The 17,827-nt window shown below is 40.1% G+C and overlaps 1 protein-coding gene across 3 annotated transcripts; it reads right to left on the bottom strand.

The window, feature by feature from the left end:
* Positions 1-3,026: 3,026 nt before the first annotated feature.
* On the bottom strand, positions 3,027-15,601 carry LOC124158045. 3 transcript variants are annotated; one of them, XM_046533205.1, is made up of 7 exons: positions 15,484-15,601; positions 15,313-15,421; positions 14,910-14,995; positions 13,232-13,400; positions 10,220-10,663; positions 5,964-6,252; positions 3,027-3,924 (listed from the first exon to the last, which is right to left on the bottom strand). In XM_046533205.1, the coding sequence occupies exons 1-7, from the start codon at positions 15,538-15,540 to the stop codon at positions 3,462-3,464; spliced, it is 1,617 nt and encodes a 538-aa protein (XP_046389161.1). In that variant the 5' UTR covers positions 15,541-15,601; the 3' UTR covers positions 3,027-3,461. The 3 variants fall into 3 exon arrangements, with proteins under 3 accessions (XP_046389161.1, XP_046389162.1, XP_046389163.1); XM_046533206.1 differs by lacking the exon at positions 15,484-15,601 and having other exon boundaries at positions 15,313-15,464; XM_046533207.1 differs by lacking the exons at positions 14,910-14,995; positions 15,313-15,421; positions 15,484-15,601 and adding an exon at positions 13,535-14,203.
* Positions 15,602-17,827: the final 2,226 nt, after the last annotated feature.

Genomic DNA, 17,827 nt, shown 5'->3' with positions numbered 1-17,827 from the left:
TTAAGTTTAAAAAAAGAACAGAAAACAGATATTTTGAAAAAATCCTTCCTACATATAGGAATAAAGGAGTGGAAAGTCATTATTAAGATCTTCCCTTCTAATGCGAAAAGTTTTAGGAAAAACGAAATGCACTCTAATAAAAAACAATGGCACTCCACCTAAACTTTATGGTTTAGTGAAAGATCATAAACCAAATATACCTCTAAGACCAGTGGTAAGTTTTGTAAATAGTCCTACATATGAATGCGCCAAATTTATTGCAAAAATTCTTACACATCTATCCTTAGACAAATACAACATTAAAGACTCCTTCCATTTTTTCAATAAAATTAAACAACAAAGAATTCCCCTAAATTATATAATATGCTCACTTGATGTAAAATCATTATTTACGAACATACCACTAGATTTATTAAACAACATTGTGATAGATAATTGGGAAGTAATATCCAATCATACACTTCTAAACAAAGAAGAATTTACTGAATTATTTTATATTGCTGTTAATCAAGGCTATTTGCAGTATAAGGATCGTCAATATCGAATGAATGATGGAGTACCTATGGGTTCCCCGGTGGCGACCATATTAGCTGACCTGACTATGAATCACCTCCTAGACAATGTTATCGCTAAATTACCATTTAATATTCCCTTCATTTACAAATTTGTTGATGATTTATATCTAGCATTACCCAGTGATATACACGAGAACACAATTTTAAATTATTTCAATTGCTTCCATCCTAAATTACAATTCACAATAGAATTTGAAAATAATAACACACTCCCATTCCTTGATATGTTGACAATAAGAAATCAAGATGGATCCATAAGTGTGGATTGGTGGAAGAAACCGCATAAATCAGACAGATATCTAAATTTTCAGTCTCATCATCCTCTACGACATAAAATAAATATAGCCTATGCACTAAAATTTAGAGCGCTAAATCTGAGTGATAAAATTTTTCACAAAAAAAACTTAAAAATAATCGAGGACATTCTAATAAAAAACAATTTTCCAAAAAGACTCATTCAATGTATACTACAAAAAAACAACGCTTTATGTCCACAAACACAGAATTCACCAAATAAATTAGCTTTAACAAACACAATAACGTCCCCATTCCGTGGAATCATTTATATAAATAAATTATCTGAACAACTTACTAGAGTTTTCAAAAAATTAGATTATAAAATTGCACACAAAATTTCTAACACGCAAGGCAGACTTCTGTACACAAAAATAAAATCAGAAACCCCAAAAAAACTAAAAAGTAACATAATATACCAAATACCATGCCTCGATTGTAATAGTTGTTACATTGGTCAAACTTCTCAATATTTAAAAAACCGAATATCCCAGCACAAATCATCAATAAAAAATAAAATCACTCTTTCTGCTCTTGCAAATCACAGTCTAGACTATAGCCATCATTTTGATTTCGAGAACACCAAAATTTTAGACATAGAAACCAATTTTAAGAAAAGATTATTTAAAGAAATGTTTTACATATCAAAATCAAATAACAGTTGCAATAAAAGATCGGACATCGAACACCTAAGTAAAATTTATTATTATTTAATTCATCGAAATTAAAATTGTTTAGTATAATTTAGATACCATTTGTTAACAAATGAATCAATATTTATAAGTAACCATGATTAGCCTAGTAACGAAACTTTTCTATCACAGGTATGTTGTTTAATTCTGTTCACAATTTTTAATTTACCAATGAATTTGTACTGCACAATTGTATTCAAAATTTTTGTAACCACTTCATTAATTTATTTTCTTTATTTTCTTTGTAAACATTCATTATAATTAAGAGCCCTGAGGAAGGAGAATAAATCTCCGAAACGTTGGCCAAATGTGTATTTTATTTATCATGACCTATACTCCAAGATCATAAACACTACATTGTTGTAATAATAAGGAAGGTCAGGAGAAGAAACTTTATTCATTGAAGAAAACAAGGTGTAATAATAATGAAATAATGGCAGCATTCCATGCGCTGCTCAAAAGTGCCTCGCGTCTGCCATGAATCGGTCGCCTTCTCTGTGAATGCTGTCGGCGTAGACCACGAAGTATCAGACGCAAAACGCCCCTCACGCGACACGTCTGCTACCGGCGAACTAGCAAGTCTGCAGCCTCCTTGTAGCGGTAGCGCTCACTGAATATACGCTACATCGTCTGGTGATATGAAACTGGTATACATCGAGTGAAATAAAATTGGAATACAGTGAAATTTGGGACAGATTTTTCTGTTCTGTTTCTTGAAAAGGGGTCCTAGTTTTATTTGACGATTAGCTTCCTTTCGTATAACAAGAGTTATTTCCTTTTTGTTTTTCAAGTTTAAGGAGAAATTATTATTTCTTGTTATTATAAGTATGTTTTCCTTTTATAAGAAAAGGGTTGTTCAGATGTCTATTGTTCTTTCTTTTGATGAAGAGTTACGTTTGTGTTCCTGTGAGCTCTTGCTTGTGGCTTCTTTTGCCACTTGTCTCTGCATTCATGGAAGAACGACAGGCAAGGGGAAGCGTTGGAAATGGGACGTTTTTTGAGTTTAACCCGCGTCAAGAAAAAAAATCAGTTGAGGTTTGATAATCGTCGCTGTGTGCGTTTTCATATGAGTGCGTGTGGCTATAGGCAGTCAACATTTGTCTTATGAGTGTGTTATTTGAAAAATAATTATTACAAAAAGTACATCTCTGGTGTTCGCCTAATTGATTTAAACACAGCCTTCCATACTCTTATAATTCTACCCGTTTAATTTCAATGCAGTGCATATTTCCAACAACAGTTTCATCATCACAGAGTGTCATGTATTGAACTTAACCACCAACCCCCTTCCCACCTGCCCCTTCTTCAAACGACCCATGCCCCACTTACTACAACTCAAACTAGATAGTATCGTGATATAATATAAGGTTGAATACCTTCCAGATATATATTCATGGTCTCTTAATGTTGGGAAAGTAAAATTCGATCCCTCTCCGGGTGATACAGCTATGAAAATCACATTGGAATTACTTCAAAAGCCTATATTTCTCCGAAGATACACGAATGTATCACTTGTGATTGAAAACACAAATGAGTGGGTCGCAAAAATCCTTTTCCAAAGTGAAATATATGCGTCATAATTTTATGAAATTACAAATGTGTAACTGAATAAAACAGTCCAAAACAATTAATTCCATATAATGAATGATATCACTTTGCAGCAAATGGTATAATTTTTCATTCGTCAAATATTGAGATTACTTACGTTGGTCTCTTTTTTCGTCACTCAAATGTCATTTTTTCTCCACTTTGCTACTTCCCACCTTGGGCTATTGCTTCACACGTCATACTCTAGAAGGTGATGCATGTGATTACTGCAACCAAAATCATTTCTGGTGGATCTATTGAAATCCCCATTTCTCTATGACCACGGCATGCGTCATTGAAATCTGTGGATGAACTAGGCTGCGTTCGCTTTCATGAATTGGGGGGGCAGGTTGTCGACTTGCACGGATGCGTCACGAGAGCTCACGGCCGGCACGCCACTCCCCGGCGACTGGTCGTCGCCGTCGTAGAAGCTCCTCAGGGTTATCTCCGAGAGTGTGTTCACCTGCACCCCCTTGCTCTCCCTCTCCTGTGAGCACTTCGTGGCACTATCTTTGAAGATGGGCGGCCTGGAGATCTTGCAGAAGGACTGTCGCACCGCTCCGGGGAACGACTTGGCTCTCGTGACGTCCGCCAACTTTCCAAACAGGAAGCTCTCAACGGAGACGAGGCGGTCAGGGGCGCCGATTACCTCTTCGCCCCCTCGGGCGGCCATCTGGCCAGGGGTCGGCCCCATAGGGGCCTCATCCAGCACTTCCCATGCAGGGTCATCATCGTCTTCAATGGACCCAGTGGAATAGGAAATCCTAGGGCCTAACCTGATGCCAACGATGCAATCGACACTCATTAGGCCACGAGGAATAAATTTAGCATATTATGGCGATTAGTGACTCTGCTATATCTTTCAATACAGCCAGCTACGCAAGGTGTTCAAAGTGAATTCCGCTTCGGAGTGAATGCATTTTAAATAATCAATTCGATTGCAGTTAATTTATGAAAAATATATATGATTATTTTTAGTATCATTATATTCTGTTTATGGCACACTCTCAGTAAAAGACCCACTCCAGTTTATGAATGAGTATACCATGAGAATTGCTATACTTCCATTTACGTTGTACATGGTAGCACGAAAATTCTCATAGTACAGTACAAATCTCGCGAGAAGACTTCATCCCGATGATTTGCCGAGAAGAGCTCCAAATCCTTCATCATTCACCTCTACGGGGAGGAAACGCATCGCACAATCTGCCGCTTCGCAGATCTGAGGAAGGAGAGGGCTCCTTAGCTCACCAACCTTTCGCGCATGCGTAGTAGGTAATGAATTTCTGGAAAAAGAAAAACTCCCCACAACATTGCTATGTTATTCGGGGTACTCAATCGGAGACTGCTGAATCCGTGAAATATCTAGGTGTTAGACTCAATTATGATCTATCGTGGAATAAACATATTCGGGAAATAACAGGTCAAGCTAATCGTATAATTGGTTTTGTTAAAAGAATATTAGCAAAGTGTTACGACAAGGTGAGGGAAATTATCTACTCCTCCCTCGTTACACCCCATTTAGAATACGCTGCCAGTGTTTGGGACCCTCATGAAAAAGGCTTTTTAACAGACTTAGAACGCGTGCGACGAAGACCTGCCACTCAGGGAAAAAAGTTTTGCTTTCCAACTGCTTTGGAAGCCTTTTGAAACACCAAAAACTGTGATGGAACTGCTGTGGAACTCATTCCCACTCATTTGTACCAAAAATTGGAAATATGAACAAATTTGAAACTCATTTGTAATCTCCCTTCGAACTCCTTTGTACAGAGTGTATTGATGTGAAACTGCTTTCTACACATTTGGAACTCCTTTTGAACGATTCGACAGGAATTCTAGAAGTCATCATTCGTATTATAACTGCTGTGTACTAAGAAGATTCATGTGTAACCGCTTTCCATACGTTTGGAATTCCTATTGAACGACTCCATGCGATTTTAGACGTCATAATTTGTTTTGGAACTGTCTTCTACGAGCTGGCATACCATGGCCAAGTTCAGTCTGATTTGTTTGCTCACGAAAACGAAAATTCTCTAGTATACAAAATAGAAATGCATATATGAACGGAATATGAAAGATCGGTTCAAGAAATAATCGTAAGTCAGATAATGGAGCTCAAAAATGTTCACTCGAATGAGCTTAAACCGTATTTTGGGGCCATTTTGAAATGCGAATAGGTTATCTTCACTACGTACCGAGAATCTTGGTTGCGTAAAATAAGGTATTCAATAGCAAACTTCATGGCAAACATCGTTAATAATGACGTTTTTTGCATTTCGAAGTAGATTATTATAAAAAACATCAATGTCCTTGCTTTCAAAGTATATTCCGCACATAAATGTTGAATATTGCGGTATTTTTTGCAATTTTTTCAATGCTTTCGTTCTTTAATATTATCGGAGAAGCAATATTTTGCAACGATTTAGTATACCTTTACATAAACCATGAAGTACAATAAAAATGCCATTGCTATGAAAAACTAAAATAATATTCAATATTTTATAAGAATTTTGGTTATAATAAAACATGGACATGTCACTGGACAACTTGTGAATTACGTATGAATTAGAAGGAAATCAGGGTTATTTTCATGAAAATGGCGTTATAGTTGGCTGATAAATCTTGAAAAAACTTTGATTTGAGTTGTGCATATTATGTGCACCCTTGCTTTTCATTTTTACAGCAAAGGATGTCATATATTGAAGGCAAAACATTTTTTTAACTAAATGTAAGTATTTTTCTTGGAATCGATAATGGAAGAAGATCATTAATTAATTAATAGACAAAAATAATTAGTTTTGCAACTCCTACAGACCTGTACTCAATCACTTTGTTACACAGGTTGTTGAGGAGTCGATATTCATCAACAATGTTGCTCCGATCCTTGTGCATATGCAGGGCCCTAGCCTCCTGCAACAGGCCCCTCCAATCGTCGTAGTACGCTGTGACCTTGTCCTGGGGTATGCTCTTCGGCGCGGAGGTGTTTGGCAGCCAGCCCAGCACCACAGATTCTGGTGCCATGGCGATACAGATCACACTGCACGCGCGGCGAATCACCTCCCGTTCCTTGGACCAGTCATCTGTTCCCATTTGATCAGTGTCAGCTGCATCAAGATTAAAGCATTCCATCGCTGAGTTGTATTTAAATAGTTCGACGTAATTCTGATCTAGAAAAACTGGTTGTAGGACTGCATTGTTATCTTCGCAATTTAACGTATAGCAGAATTCCCAGAATTAGGCACTATTATATACCACTGTATTACTGTCCTCCACTTCTACTTATCCCGTGCCAGTTCCAATACCTACCTCAGGTGTTTTTCTCCTGGAATCTATATTGACTTGCATCGAAATGAACTGTTATAAGATAGGGTGGAATGGAGGTCTGCAGCATACCAGAATTATGTGTGCAGCCTCAAAAATGAACGATTCATACAAGAGCGTCTCGAGGTTAAAACTTTTACCTAAGGGCGAGTACTAAATACCGAATTCATGGATGAACACAAATCGATTGCTGAATTCGTTAAAATATCTATGTGAGAGAAATGAACATAATCATATCAGAAAGTAACCAGGGAAATTAAGCATTTTTAAAACGTAACTTCATGAAGTGTTACTGCAGCACGCCTCTTGCTTTGAAAAGGAAAATTTCTAATATATTTTTAGACTGTATACGGCAAAAGTTCAATCTCTATGGGAATATTGAAAATAATTCATTTGAAAGGTCATTCTCTATTTAGAACCGTGGTAACAGTGAAACCAGTCGTTCACTTGAATTAAAAAATCCTGAGAGGGAGTAAAGGGTGTTTTAAGGAAGTATCTAACTGAAGCACATTCCAGCACAAGTTTAACAGGATAAGGCTCGGGAAACAGAAGCATTGGAAAAATAGGTTGGTACTCTGCTTATTCCGTAAACTCGTCTCCACACTGCGTGCCCATACATGCACAATATTTACCCCGACGGTTGAAACTGACAATTAAGAAAAATTAGCTTAGCCGGGATTTTAATCAAGATCGAGTAGGCTAATAGTCACAATACGAAGCCTCCTTCATCTAGCATTAGGAACATTTCAGACTGAGTTCACCTCCAACAGAGACTAGGCATCACAACCTCCGAGTAGTGTGCAAAAATTTGGACATGTTAATGCTAACACCTTACAGGGCCGGCTCAAGGAAAAATATTTACCCAGGCAAACTGATGATTTGTCCCCCTTCTACCTCGGTACGGAATATCCCACAATTAAACAGGGTCCGTGAGTTTGGTCGCCCCCCCCCCCCCCTAGCTACGTCGCCCCGGACAGTCGCCCGGATTGCCCAGGTGTACATAACTTTGCGCTCATGCGTGTGACTGCGTATAAAGTCACGTTGGATCCATATAGTAATAATGTCCCCAAGGTCACTTGTGCTTCCTTTCAACCACTACCCGCCATCTCTGATCACTCTAGTACCGTACAGGTACTGAGAGATGGCGGGATCGTGTATTAATCTGCCACAGGAGACACACGATTTCGGTTTGTGCGGTATATGTGGGATGGGGAAGTTGGAAGAGCACCTATTCGAATACTGCAGAGGACGTTCTCACACATGCAGTGTACCAGCACTCTTTTGCTTATCTGAAGTACTTAATGGTGTTAATGAGAACTTCAGTCCAGAACATGGGAGGCAAAAGGTGAGCATGAAGGAAGAAAGGGAAAGTGAGCACGTGAAAAGCAAAAAATCCAACTCAGAAATGGGATTGCAATGCACTGGAATGCACTTATTATAGAGAGTGAACACTTAGCCAACCCCTCCCTGTTGTCTTTGCGCCAATTCTGTCAAGGAAGGGCAATTACCTCCATTGCGCAAATAGCTGGGATCACTCAAATCCATTGAAGGTGTGTGACATATTTCAAAGTTGGCAATGCGAATCATAAACATTATCCCACCAATGCAGTGGCGTAACTATGGGGGGTGTGGGGAACAACAAATCTCGATGTAAATCAGATAAACGAAATAAAAATAATGTAATTAAGTCTATTTGCCGGACAATTAACAGTGAAGACCTAGTAGTGATCAAATCAGATAAAGGCAATAGTACTGTGATCCTCAATAGGAAAGATTACGTGGACAAGTGCCTCTCCTTCATCCGTGAGAATTCATTCTCAGTTCTTCGCAGTGACCCCACCAAAGTGCTACAAAAGGAAGTGAAAGAAGCAATCAACGCGTGCCCTGGTGTACTCACACAGTGTTACAAACATCACTTGTTACAAATGAATCCCCTTCCTCCTAGGTTATATGGACTCCCAAAAATCCATAAATCAAATATTCTCATACGACCAGTGGTTTCCGGTGTTGGATCTCCAACACATAAACTTTCGCATAGAATTAATCACCTATTCCGTCAGCTCACTAAGTTTACCCCTAAATTCAGTATAAAAAACTCTACAGTACTTGCCGAAAAACTTAAACCCATCAAGTTACCCCGGAACGCCAAACTAATTTCCTTTGACGTTAAGAACCTTTTCACTTCCATACCCGTGAAAGAAGCCTTAGAAATGGCCAAAAATATCCTCAACAATTCACAAGCAAACCCAGTTGCCATACAAGAATTGACCATTCTTTTGGAGGTATGTGTTAAACAAAATTACTTTCTTTTTAATAGTACCTACATTTTATCAACAAGACGAAGGCTTATCAATGGGGTCCCCCCTTTCCCCATTATTAGCCGAAATTTTTATGGACAATTTTGAAATAAAGATTTTTAACTCCAATGACTCACTTGTAAAGAACGTATTTTATTGGTTTCGATATGTCGACGATATTTTATGTTGTTGGACCGGAAGTTTACGGCAAGCCAATAATTTTTTAAACCTTTTAAACTCATGCCATAAAAACATTAATTTCACGATGGAGAAAGATACATATGGAAGTTTAAGTTTTTTAGATTTGCAAATATCTATATTCGGGGATAAACATATATTTGACATCTTTAGAAAGCCGACATCTACAGATATGGTCATTCCATCTGATTCGTGCCATGCCCTCAGTCACAAAATGGCAGCATTCCACTCTATGATTAATAGACTCATGAATATTCCACTTTCACGGGAGTCCTTTGCCAAAGAACTAAACCACATTCATCACATTGCTTCTGTTAACGGCTACGATGGGTATCTAATTGAAAGGATATCGCAGAATTCACGAAGGAAAAAAGCCATTAAAGAAATCACAGACCTTAAGCAGACCTCAAACACAAAGAAGTGGGTGAAGCTACCATACGTAGGTAAAGAGTCATACAAAGTTTCCAAGTGCTTCCCGAGAGACCGTTTTAAATTCTGTTTTTATTCCCTAGTGACGCTTAAAAAATTATTTGACAAATCATTAGATAAATTGGACCCTCTTTTAAGATCCTGCATTTATGCAATCAGCTGCGACTCATGTGATTCAACATATGTAGGACAAACTGGTCGGAATTTCAAAGTAAGGACAGCAGAGCACAAAAGATGTTTTGATAAGAAAGACACCAAATCCCAGCTAGCCACTCACCTTATCAACGAGAACCATTCATGCAGTTTCCAACCTAAAATACTGGCCTTCGAAGGAAAAGGACGTCGGCTCGACGCACTCGAGCAATGGGAAATTACCAGGAGGAGAAAACGCAAGGAAAATCTTTTGAATGACATTGAGTTCCTGAGTCATTCCCCGTTGTTAGCCCTCCCCCCTCTCAAAACCTTCAACCGAACCCCAAATCCTTACGTATCCCAACCACCTCCCCACCCCCTTCCCCCATCCTTTACCCCCCCAAACCCTCTCCCACTTCCGCCGACTCATAAATATACCCCTCCCATTTGCATGATTGTATATATATATGACTTCTTGACGAAAATATGGCATTTTGTACCTGATGATAGCGAAGTAAGGTCGCTGAAACGCGTCGTACCAAATAAAATTACTGTGGACATGCACTAAGTTTGCTCTTCATTTACCATTCTTTCATCGTCATCTGTGAAATTCCATACACTGCCACGAGGTTGATCAATGGGTTCATGTAGCGTGGGTCATACACAGAAAGGGATAGCATTGGAGAGTACCTACCCTCGTCCCAGATTGAGCGAGGCATTCGGTGGAGGCCTGCTTTGGAGAGATATCGTCGAGCGCGGACAGCTGGCGGTTGGCCCGAAACCTCGCCCTCCCAGTCCTCCACGATCAACGAATCCAGGATGGAGTTGGTAGAGCGGTGGGGCCTCTCGAACCCACGCCCCCTCGATAGGAAAGGCATGCGTGACAGCTGCGACGCGATGTGGGACTCGGAAGCCATGCTCTTGGTCATGCGGCGACGCAGCATGCGCCGGAAGTTGACATCGGAGGAAAGGTACGGCGCCGAGCTCACGATGTGGTCACTACTCGTGCGCGCCCACGCCTCGCCGTCAGAGGGATACCTCCTCACTGCGGATGATGCGGGCGAGGAAGGGACGCCTGGCGACGCGCTGTTGTACCACCAAATGCAGAAGGTGAGCAGCCAGCGAATGGTGCCCAATGCTGGGTGATGAACAGGTGTAAGAAGTTGATGAGAGACAATTACTGAGAAATAACCGCGGACGATTTTGTCAACGCTTCCATTGATCACCCCAGTTTTATTAGAGATGCAGTAAAAATAATTAAAACAAAAAAAATATCGGAATTAAAAAAAATAAAACTTTGTAAGGGTCACTATTATTTTAATATGGCCACGACCCGGGTCCCTTACACCTGAAGATGTAACCACGTTACGAAACCCGATAATAATGAAATTACAATAATATAGTGAACCTGACAAACTTTTATTCATTTATTTCCAATATGGAGAGGTTTCACAACGTAAAGCCTGAAGCTATCAGTTATAAAAAAATATCAAACGGAAGTACAGCTGCAAAATCCAAGCCTCGTGGATTTCACATAATAATTGATATTTGATTAGCAGCCGGTTTTAGCTCATCAGACTCAGGGCGCATTATCGCTGAAGGTGTTGCACACCATGAAATCGCCGCTGAAAGTAGCGAACCCCAAAAACAAACTCAATCCAACCCTCGGAGCAGATAGGTATGCATATAAAAACTGTGAATATCTGAATCGGCACTTCAGTGCATCTGATGAGAGCATCTGGAAAGGTTTCGAAATACTATCGAAGGACATGGATGGACGTGAAGTTAGGCCCGGAAACCTTTCTCTTTCACTCTGTGCTCTAAAACCCCTGGATGGGAAGGCGCGCATCCGCATAAATCCATCGATGGGCTTACCCAACATTTTTTGACAAATTTAATAAATATCACTAAATTCACCAAAGAAATAAATCCTCATAGGGTCTCGGACAGCTACTGGTGTGGAGCCTTTAAGTCCTCGGTTGCTGGCAACACAGGCCGTTAACACCGATGACGCCAGAAAAATTTCCGAGGGTTTTATTTTGCAGAGGGGCTACATTTCTGAGGGTTCGTTGGGAAAACGTGAAGTTCAGTTATGGCCGCCTTTAATTCCAGCATTAAAGGTGGCCATGTTTCAGCCCTTATCTCAGTAACATTTCAGGAGGAGATTGAACCACCTCACTCGCTACGGCCTTGGCCGCTCCGGTTTTTTTGTGCAAGGAGGGAGGTGGAATATGTTGGTAGCACTGGAAGGAAGGTACGGAATCAGACGCAATGCGTAAAACTGTATGTGTGTAAAGAAGCACTTGTCGGCATCAAAATGATTTGCCACTGTATTTAGCAAATTTATATCTGGGCTTCATCGAATGCTATAATAATGAGTAATACGTAATTTTAAAGAAAAAAATGTTATAAATTCTGAATTTTTTGTTTTATGAAAATTTAAAAAATGCAAACACGCCAGTGCAATAAATGACTCCGCTCACCGTAAAATTAGCCGTTTGTAACTGTCTGAACATGACAGTTTCCATCCCATATTCTATGAAAATTACATCTGAAAATCAGATTTTATATGAAGTTCCTACGTTTTTCTCAGAAAAGGAAAAAAAAATGTTGCAGATAGAGTACCTACACGTAAATGCCGCTGTGATAAAAACTAGGTTTTAATTCATCTTTAGATCATTATATAAATGAAACGTACGGAAGCAATCATAACAATTGCACAAGTCACACAAACACAGCAATGGCCATTTTCCTCTCCTCATCCCGCTCTCTGCCAAAATTGCAATTGCAATTGCGGTCGGCTCAGTCTTCAAACTCCTGAACATCATTATTCCCTCAAATATTTTTCAATCGGCGAAACTTGCGACATGCATACTTCTTTCATCTACACCTGCATAATACCCTGCGAGCCACCTCTAGGGTGTTTGGCAGGGGGTGATTAATCACTAGCATGAAGCATGCAATAAGATTCCCACATTCACACCACATGGTACAAAAAACAAAATGCTCACCGACTAACAAATTATACTTCCACATTCATTCAAAGGCAAAACTTGCCAACCACTCATCAAGTCGGCCATGCATGAGAAGTAAGGACTACAGCAGATCAGAAGAGAATAGACGCCACTGTTTCAGGAATTATGTCTAGAGTATTTATGGAGTCACCAGAAGGCGCACTCGAATTGCAATAACTCCAGAGAGAAAGAATCATAAGGCTTTACCGGGATTCGAACCAGGAGCTCCGAATTCGCTTCGGACGTGCAAAATACTTCGCAAGAGAAGAAGATGGCAGAGCAAGTGGTAGAGGCGCGACTTCGGGTTCGAATCCCGGCAACGATTTTTCCTACGGAATTTTCAAATTTTCGGAATGAAAGGCTATTTATAGCTGGTGCTGGAGGCGGATGCTGCAGATCAGATGGACGGATAAAGAGCAAATGTGAAGACGAGAAGAAAGGCAGCTTCAGAGAAGGATTCATGAGTAGAAAGGCCTGATATGAGACAGAGTGAGACATGCGAAGGAGGGAAGAGTCCATAGAGGAAGGAGAAGAGATGATTACTCGCGGGAGGTAAAGACGGAATCAATAAGGAGGAATTTAAGTGACTGGCTTAGAAGAGATAGAGAGAGAGAGACTTTGAGGGCTGCAATAACTCATAGGTACGAATAGTAATCCTAGGATTGCATTCCTCCGAATGAGCGATCACTCACCGATTCCCATGATTTTGGCGCCCATGAGGAGGAAGCAGTACATGAGCTTTGGGGTCTTCATGGGCGGCACTCCGCAGGCGAAGTGATTCACGACCAGAATGGCGATGTTGGCGATCAGCTCTGGGTAGACGAGGGCCGGCCGAAGGACGATGCGGAACGGTCCGCTACCCTGAGGAGCGGATGGACATAAGTGTGATCACAGGAGGTGGAAATTCCACGCGTAGAAGCCATTTGGGATGGCGACGATTGAAACCCAGGCTCCCGGTCAGGTAGGTTTTCTTCCCACCGCCACACTACACTTACCCGTCCCATTTTACTAATGAAGCCAGGTCGGTGAAAACTTGGAAGGTTGGCAACCCACACCCTTTGCCTTCACGGCACCAAGAGCCGACGAGGAAACTCGAAAGGCTAAAACCGTTAGGGCCGTTTTACAAGGTATACGATCATTCGAAAAGGGCATCATTAACCGTGTCCAATTGGAAATTTTCCGTCATTCGAATGAAATTACAGCATGTTCTAATTTGCTTGAATGATTCCGAGAATATTATGAGCGCGCGGCGTCCATCATGTCCTCTGCCATCACCACGGAATTTTAATATCACATCCAATAACTACTTTAGAAGCACATTAACCCAAATAATAACTCAAATAATTAATATGTTCTTTGAGAGTATGTAAATTCACACACATCAATCCTCTAGAGTTGGTCATTCGAAAAAACATACGGGATTTTTAATTAAACAAAAACGCAATATTCGCATCCTTGCAGACTTATTTTCGCTTGCGGACATTAGGAATTAAAGAGATAACATTGAGTCCACTTAATGGCACAAAGGATGTGGATGCTGGTGCGCTTCGGAAATAGGCCATGCGCCACCCCGCAGCATATTTTAAGAGGTAGAAATTTTAAAAAAGCGAGAAAACTTAAAAATAAGCAACACCCTAGGCAGGCCCCTTCCTCGTGTCCCTCTCCTCGCTACCTTTCTTCTCTCGCGCCGGAATGACATTTGCTCGACTGCTTTGCGGAGGAAGTGCAATCCGACGACACTGCAAGCATAAAAACTCTTTTCGACCGGCCTACAACCTTGCAGTGCCGTTGCTCTAAGCTTATTGTCAGCGTTTTTTATTCATTATTTGGCACTTAAAAAATTTCGCTTCCCAGAAGCATTATTATTCTGGGCGAGAGACTACGTACAGTTCTTATACAATTTCTATTGTCACCTGCTTTCTAACTTACTGAATCGGAAAAGACTTCGGATAACCATTTGCAGAGTGGGTTTCCTTTGGAACATGTTCTACAACGCAATATCTTGAAGCTATAATTATGGTTGCACTGCAGAGAAAAAAACTTATTACTTCATTGCGGCTTCACAAAACACACGACAGCAGTGGTTTCGTGATATCCATTACCTGCCTTTGAATCCCTCGTATTACTTTTTACGTCCTGTCCTACCAAATTGGTCATAGAAATACAAAATCATAATCAGAGGCAAATTTTCTCGAAAAAAAACAAAAGTATACATCACAAGACACATTTTCAGAGCATTCGACAAAATGAAGAAGATAACCGCATCAAAATACTGGGGTAGAGTTTCTTCCGTGAAACGATACGTGGCTAATCTGAATCTTACGACAAAATGCTGTCAACAAAAAAGAAATTTAATTTCAGGATACTTACTGATAGGATTGCTACGAAAAGGACGACGTTCAAGACAGCATATATCAAAACTATACCGGACCATCCAGCTTCAACATTTTGCAGGCCTGAGGAGTGATGAAGAATTTAGAAGAAATACTTGTAAACATTACTATACTTTGAAAGCATGTTTACATGCTACATTAACACGCACGAGTTAATGTCTGTTCGCATGAATGATTTTTGTGGACCGGAACGGAAAATGTACGAATACATGAACCAAATTAGAACAGGTTCTATTTTCTGTGCATGCATTTGCACAAGTTGGGTGGTTACACGGCGCATTTTGGCGTTCATTCTCGCATTCGTACATTTAGACATTAACCCGTACGTGTTAATGTACCGTGTAAACAGGCTTGAAGTCGTTGAAAAGATACATTTTTACCTGCTTTGAATTTTTCGATGTACTCGGACGTTTTAGGAACTTCCTTCATCTTAGTGATTTCATCTAGGGCACCAAAGTTTTTCAATGGTTTTTCCTGAATTGCGAAAATCTAAATCTTGTATTAAGTTGTCTGTCTTTTGGGACTACAATATTCGAACCATAGGAACTTACTAGATATGCAAAGCTGAGGAAGATAATGAATTTTTCATTTGTAAATAAACGCTCCATTGAGTATCTTCCGATATTCACTCCAAATTTCACCGATCTATTCCAAAAGATTTCACGCACGTTTTTCTTGAATAAATGCAACAATATACTCAAAATAAACAAATTTTCAGCTTCTAAAGGAATTATTTTTCTCCGTGCATTATCACACCTTGTTTCATACATAGTTTTACGGTTTCACGGGAAAATATTCTTTCCACCCAAAAGATGTCCAGCAGCTTCCAGGCATCATCTATACAGCTCTAGTTACAATGAATTCCGCTCGAATACTTTTTAACGCTTAAATTAAAATTTCACCAGTTTACTTGACGATCTATTAACTTATATTGACGTTACAAGTGCCTTTGGTGCTATTTTCCTATCAAGAGCCATTTTATTTATGTCGAGATTTAAAAATAAGGAGCACCTACGCGCAGCAAGCAAGCAATTAACGATTAAAGATACTTTTCTCGCATACGACGATAAAATGATATGCTTCCGAGATTATATCAAAGTATGATTAGGGAACTCCAGTCGAAGTTAATCGAATGACAGCAGTTTCACTCTTTGGGGCGTTTAGAATCGGATCGTATTTTTTATCATGATTTTTGAAAACTGTGAAACTGGGAAATGAGCACACGGAACCAAAATGAAACGAAGAATTAAACATCGGATGTAAGACAGCGAGGAGGACTGGGAAGATTAATGAACTCGACAGTTGACGCGCTTACGAAGGGTAGGTATGTAAAATAGCGACACGTCAGATTTTTCTCTCACTACGTCATGTGATTGCAAATAGGGACTACAGAATTATTTTGACTACGTACTTTACCATGTATTAATAATTCAGCATCAAATATAGGGAGCAAAATTTTCATTTTACATTCAAGCATAGAATTAAGACCGTAGGCTCGGTTAACTGCATCCGCTTAAATATTTTTCCATCCCTACTTCCATAGGCGTCCCCAGCGAGGGGAGGAATCAAATAACTTAAAATATATGATCATACAGTATTCAAAAAGTCTTACTCTCAACCAAGAAAAATGACATAAAACACGTACCTAAAAAATAAAAAAAAATCAAGAAAATAATTTTAGTATTTAATTAACTAATCAAGCACAGCTGTAATTGCATATAATTTTCTTAATATTTAGGATTCATTCGCCTTTTCAGCACTGAAATGTCTCTGCATGAATGACCTTGGCTTTCCCTCCCCCTCTTAATTATGATCCTGGGTACAGCTCGCCAATTTTGCTGACATCATCAGCAGCCAGTAATTCGAAACTTGGTTTGATGAATCTCTCTACTCCTCCAATGAGCTAATCTCTCAAAAATTAAATAATTAATTTGTTTTACAACATTCATGACCACCATGCGAGGGCTCCCCATATCGATTTACTTTTCATCCATCCTTCAACACTTGTTTTCATCAGATCATCGTGAGTAATGTGGCTGATTCAATTGCAATGTCTTCCCTTCAAAGTTTCCGAAAGACTTCTTTCCTTCTATTCTAAGAGTTCCACATCACTCACGCGACCTAGCAAATTGAACCTCATATTTTGTAAGCGCACTTTTTGAAGGCACCCCACCTTGGCTTCTGCTGCTGACACCGTCCATGCTTCATTACCATAAGACACCTGCCCCAAATGTGTGTCCGTCCCTTTTAAATTTTTCCCGGTAGGGCCAACCATGCCAGATAGGTCAAAGGGAAGGGGCCATACGAAAGGTAGTCCACGTGATAGTGTCACGTAAAAACACTGTTGGAATAGAAGTGGGAAGCCCTACCAACTACCTCTTCCCTGGAAACATGGAGTACAACCAAATGAACCTCGGAAACTCATCGAACCGGACTCGTCCACAAAGGGCGGGTGTCGTTCACGGCAGCGAGGTCGGCAAGGTCCTCGGGGTCGTCAACATGCGAAATCCTTGCAGAGACTAACCATCATCATTATCAGCAGCAGCAATGAAGACAGAAGAAAAGAAGACCAAGAAGATGGAGAAGACGAAAAAGACAATAAATGCAGGGATGTGGAAGGTCACGACGGTGATGAGTGCGGCTAAGCTAGGAAGTATGATAATATGAAAAGGGAAATGGATAAAGGGAGGATAGATGACTTAGGATAATGCGAAGAGAGGCGGAAAGATGGCGGGGAGTACTGGAGTTTTGGGTAAAGGGTTATATATAGTGGCGAGGAAGAAAGTCAGCGAGGGATAGCTTTAGTATTAAACGGGAAGATGGGTAAGCATGTGGTAGGTCAGTGGCGTAGCCAGGAATTTCGTTCGAGGGGGGGGAGGGGGGTCCAAAAGCAGG

Source organism: Ischnura elegans, chromosome 4, assembly GCF_921293095.1.
Source record: "Ischnura elegans chromosome 4, ioIscEleg1.1, whole genome shotgun sequence".
Taxonomy (NCBI): Eukaryota; Metazoa; Arthropoda; class Insecta; order Odonata; family Coenagrionidae; genus Ischnura; species Ischnura elegans.
Note: the sequence above shows the minus strand (reverse complement) of the source record. Positions and strands in the feature narration are given on the sequence as shown.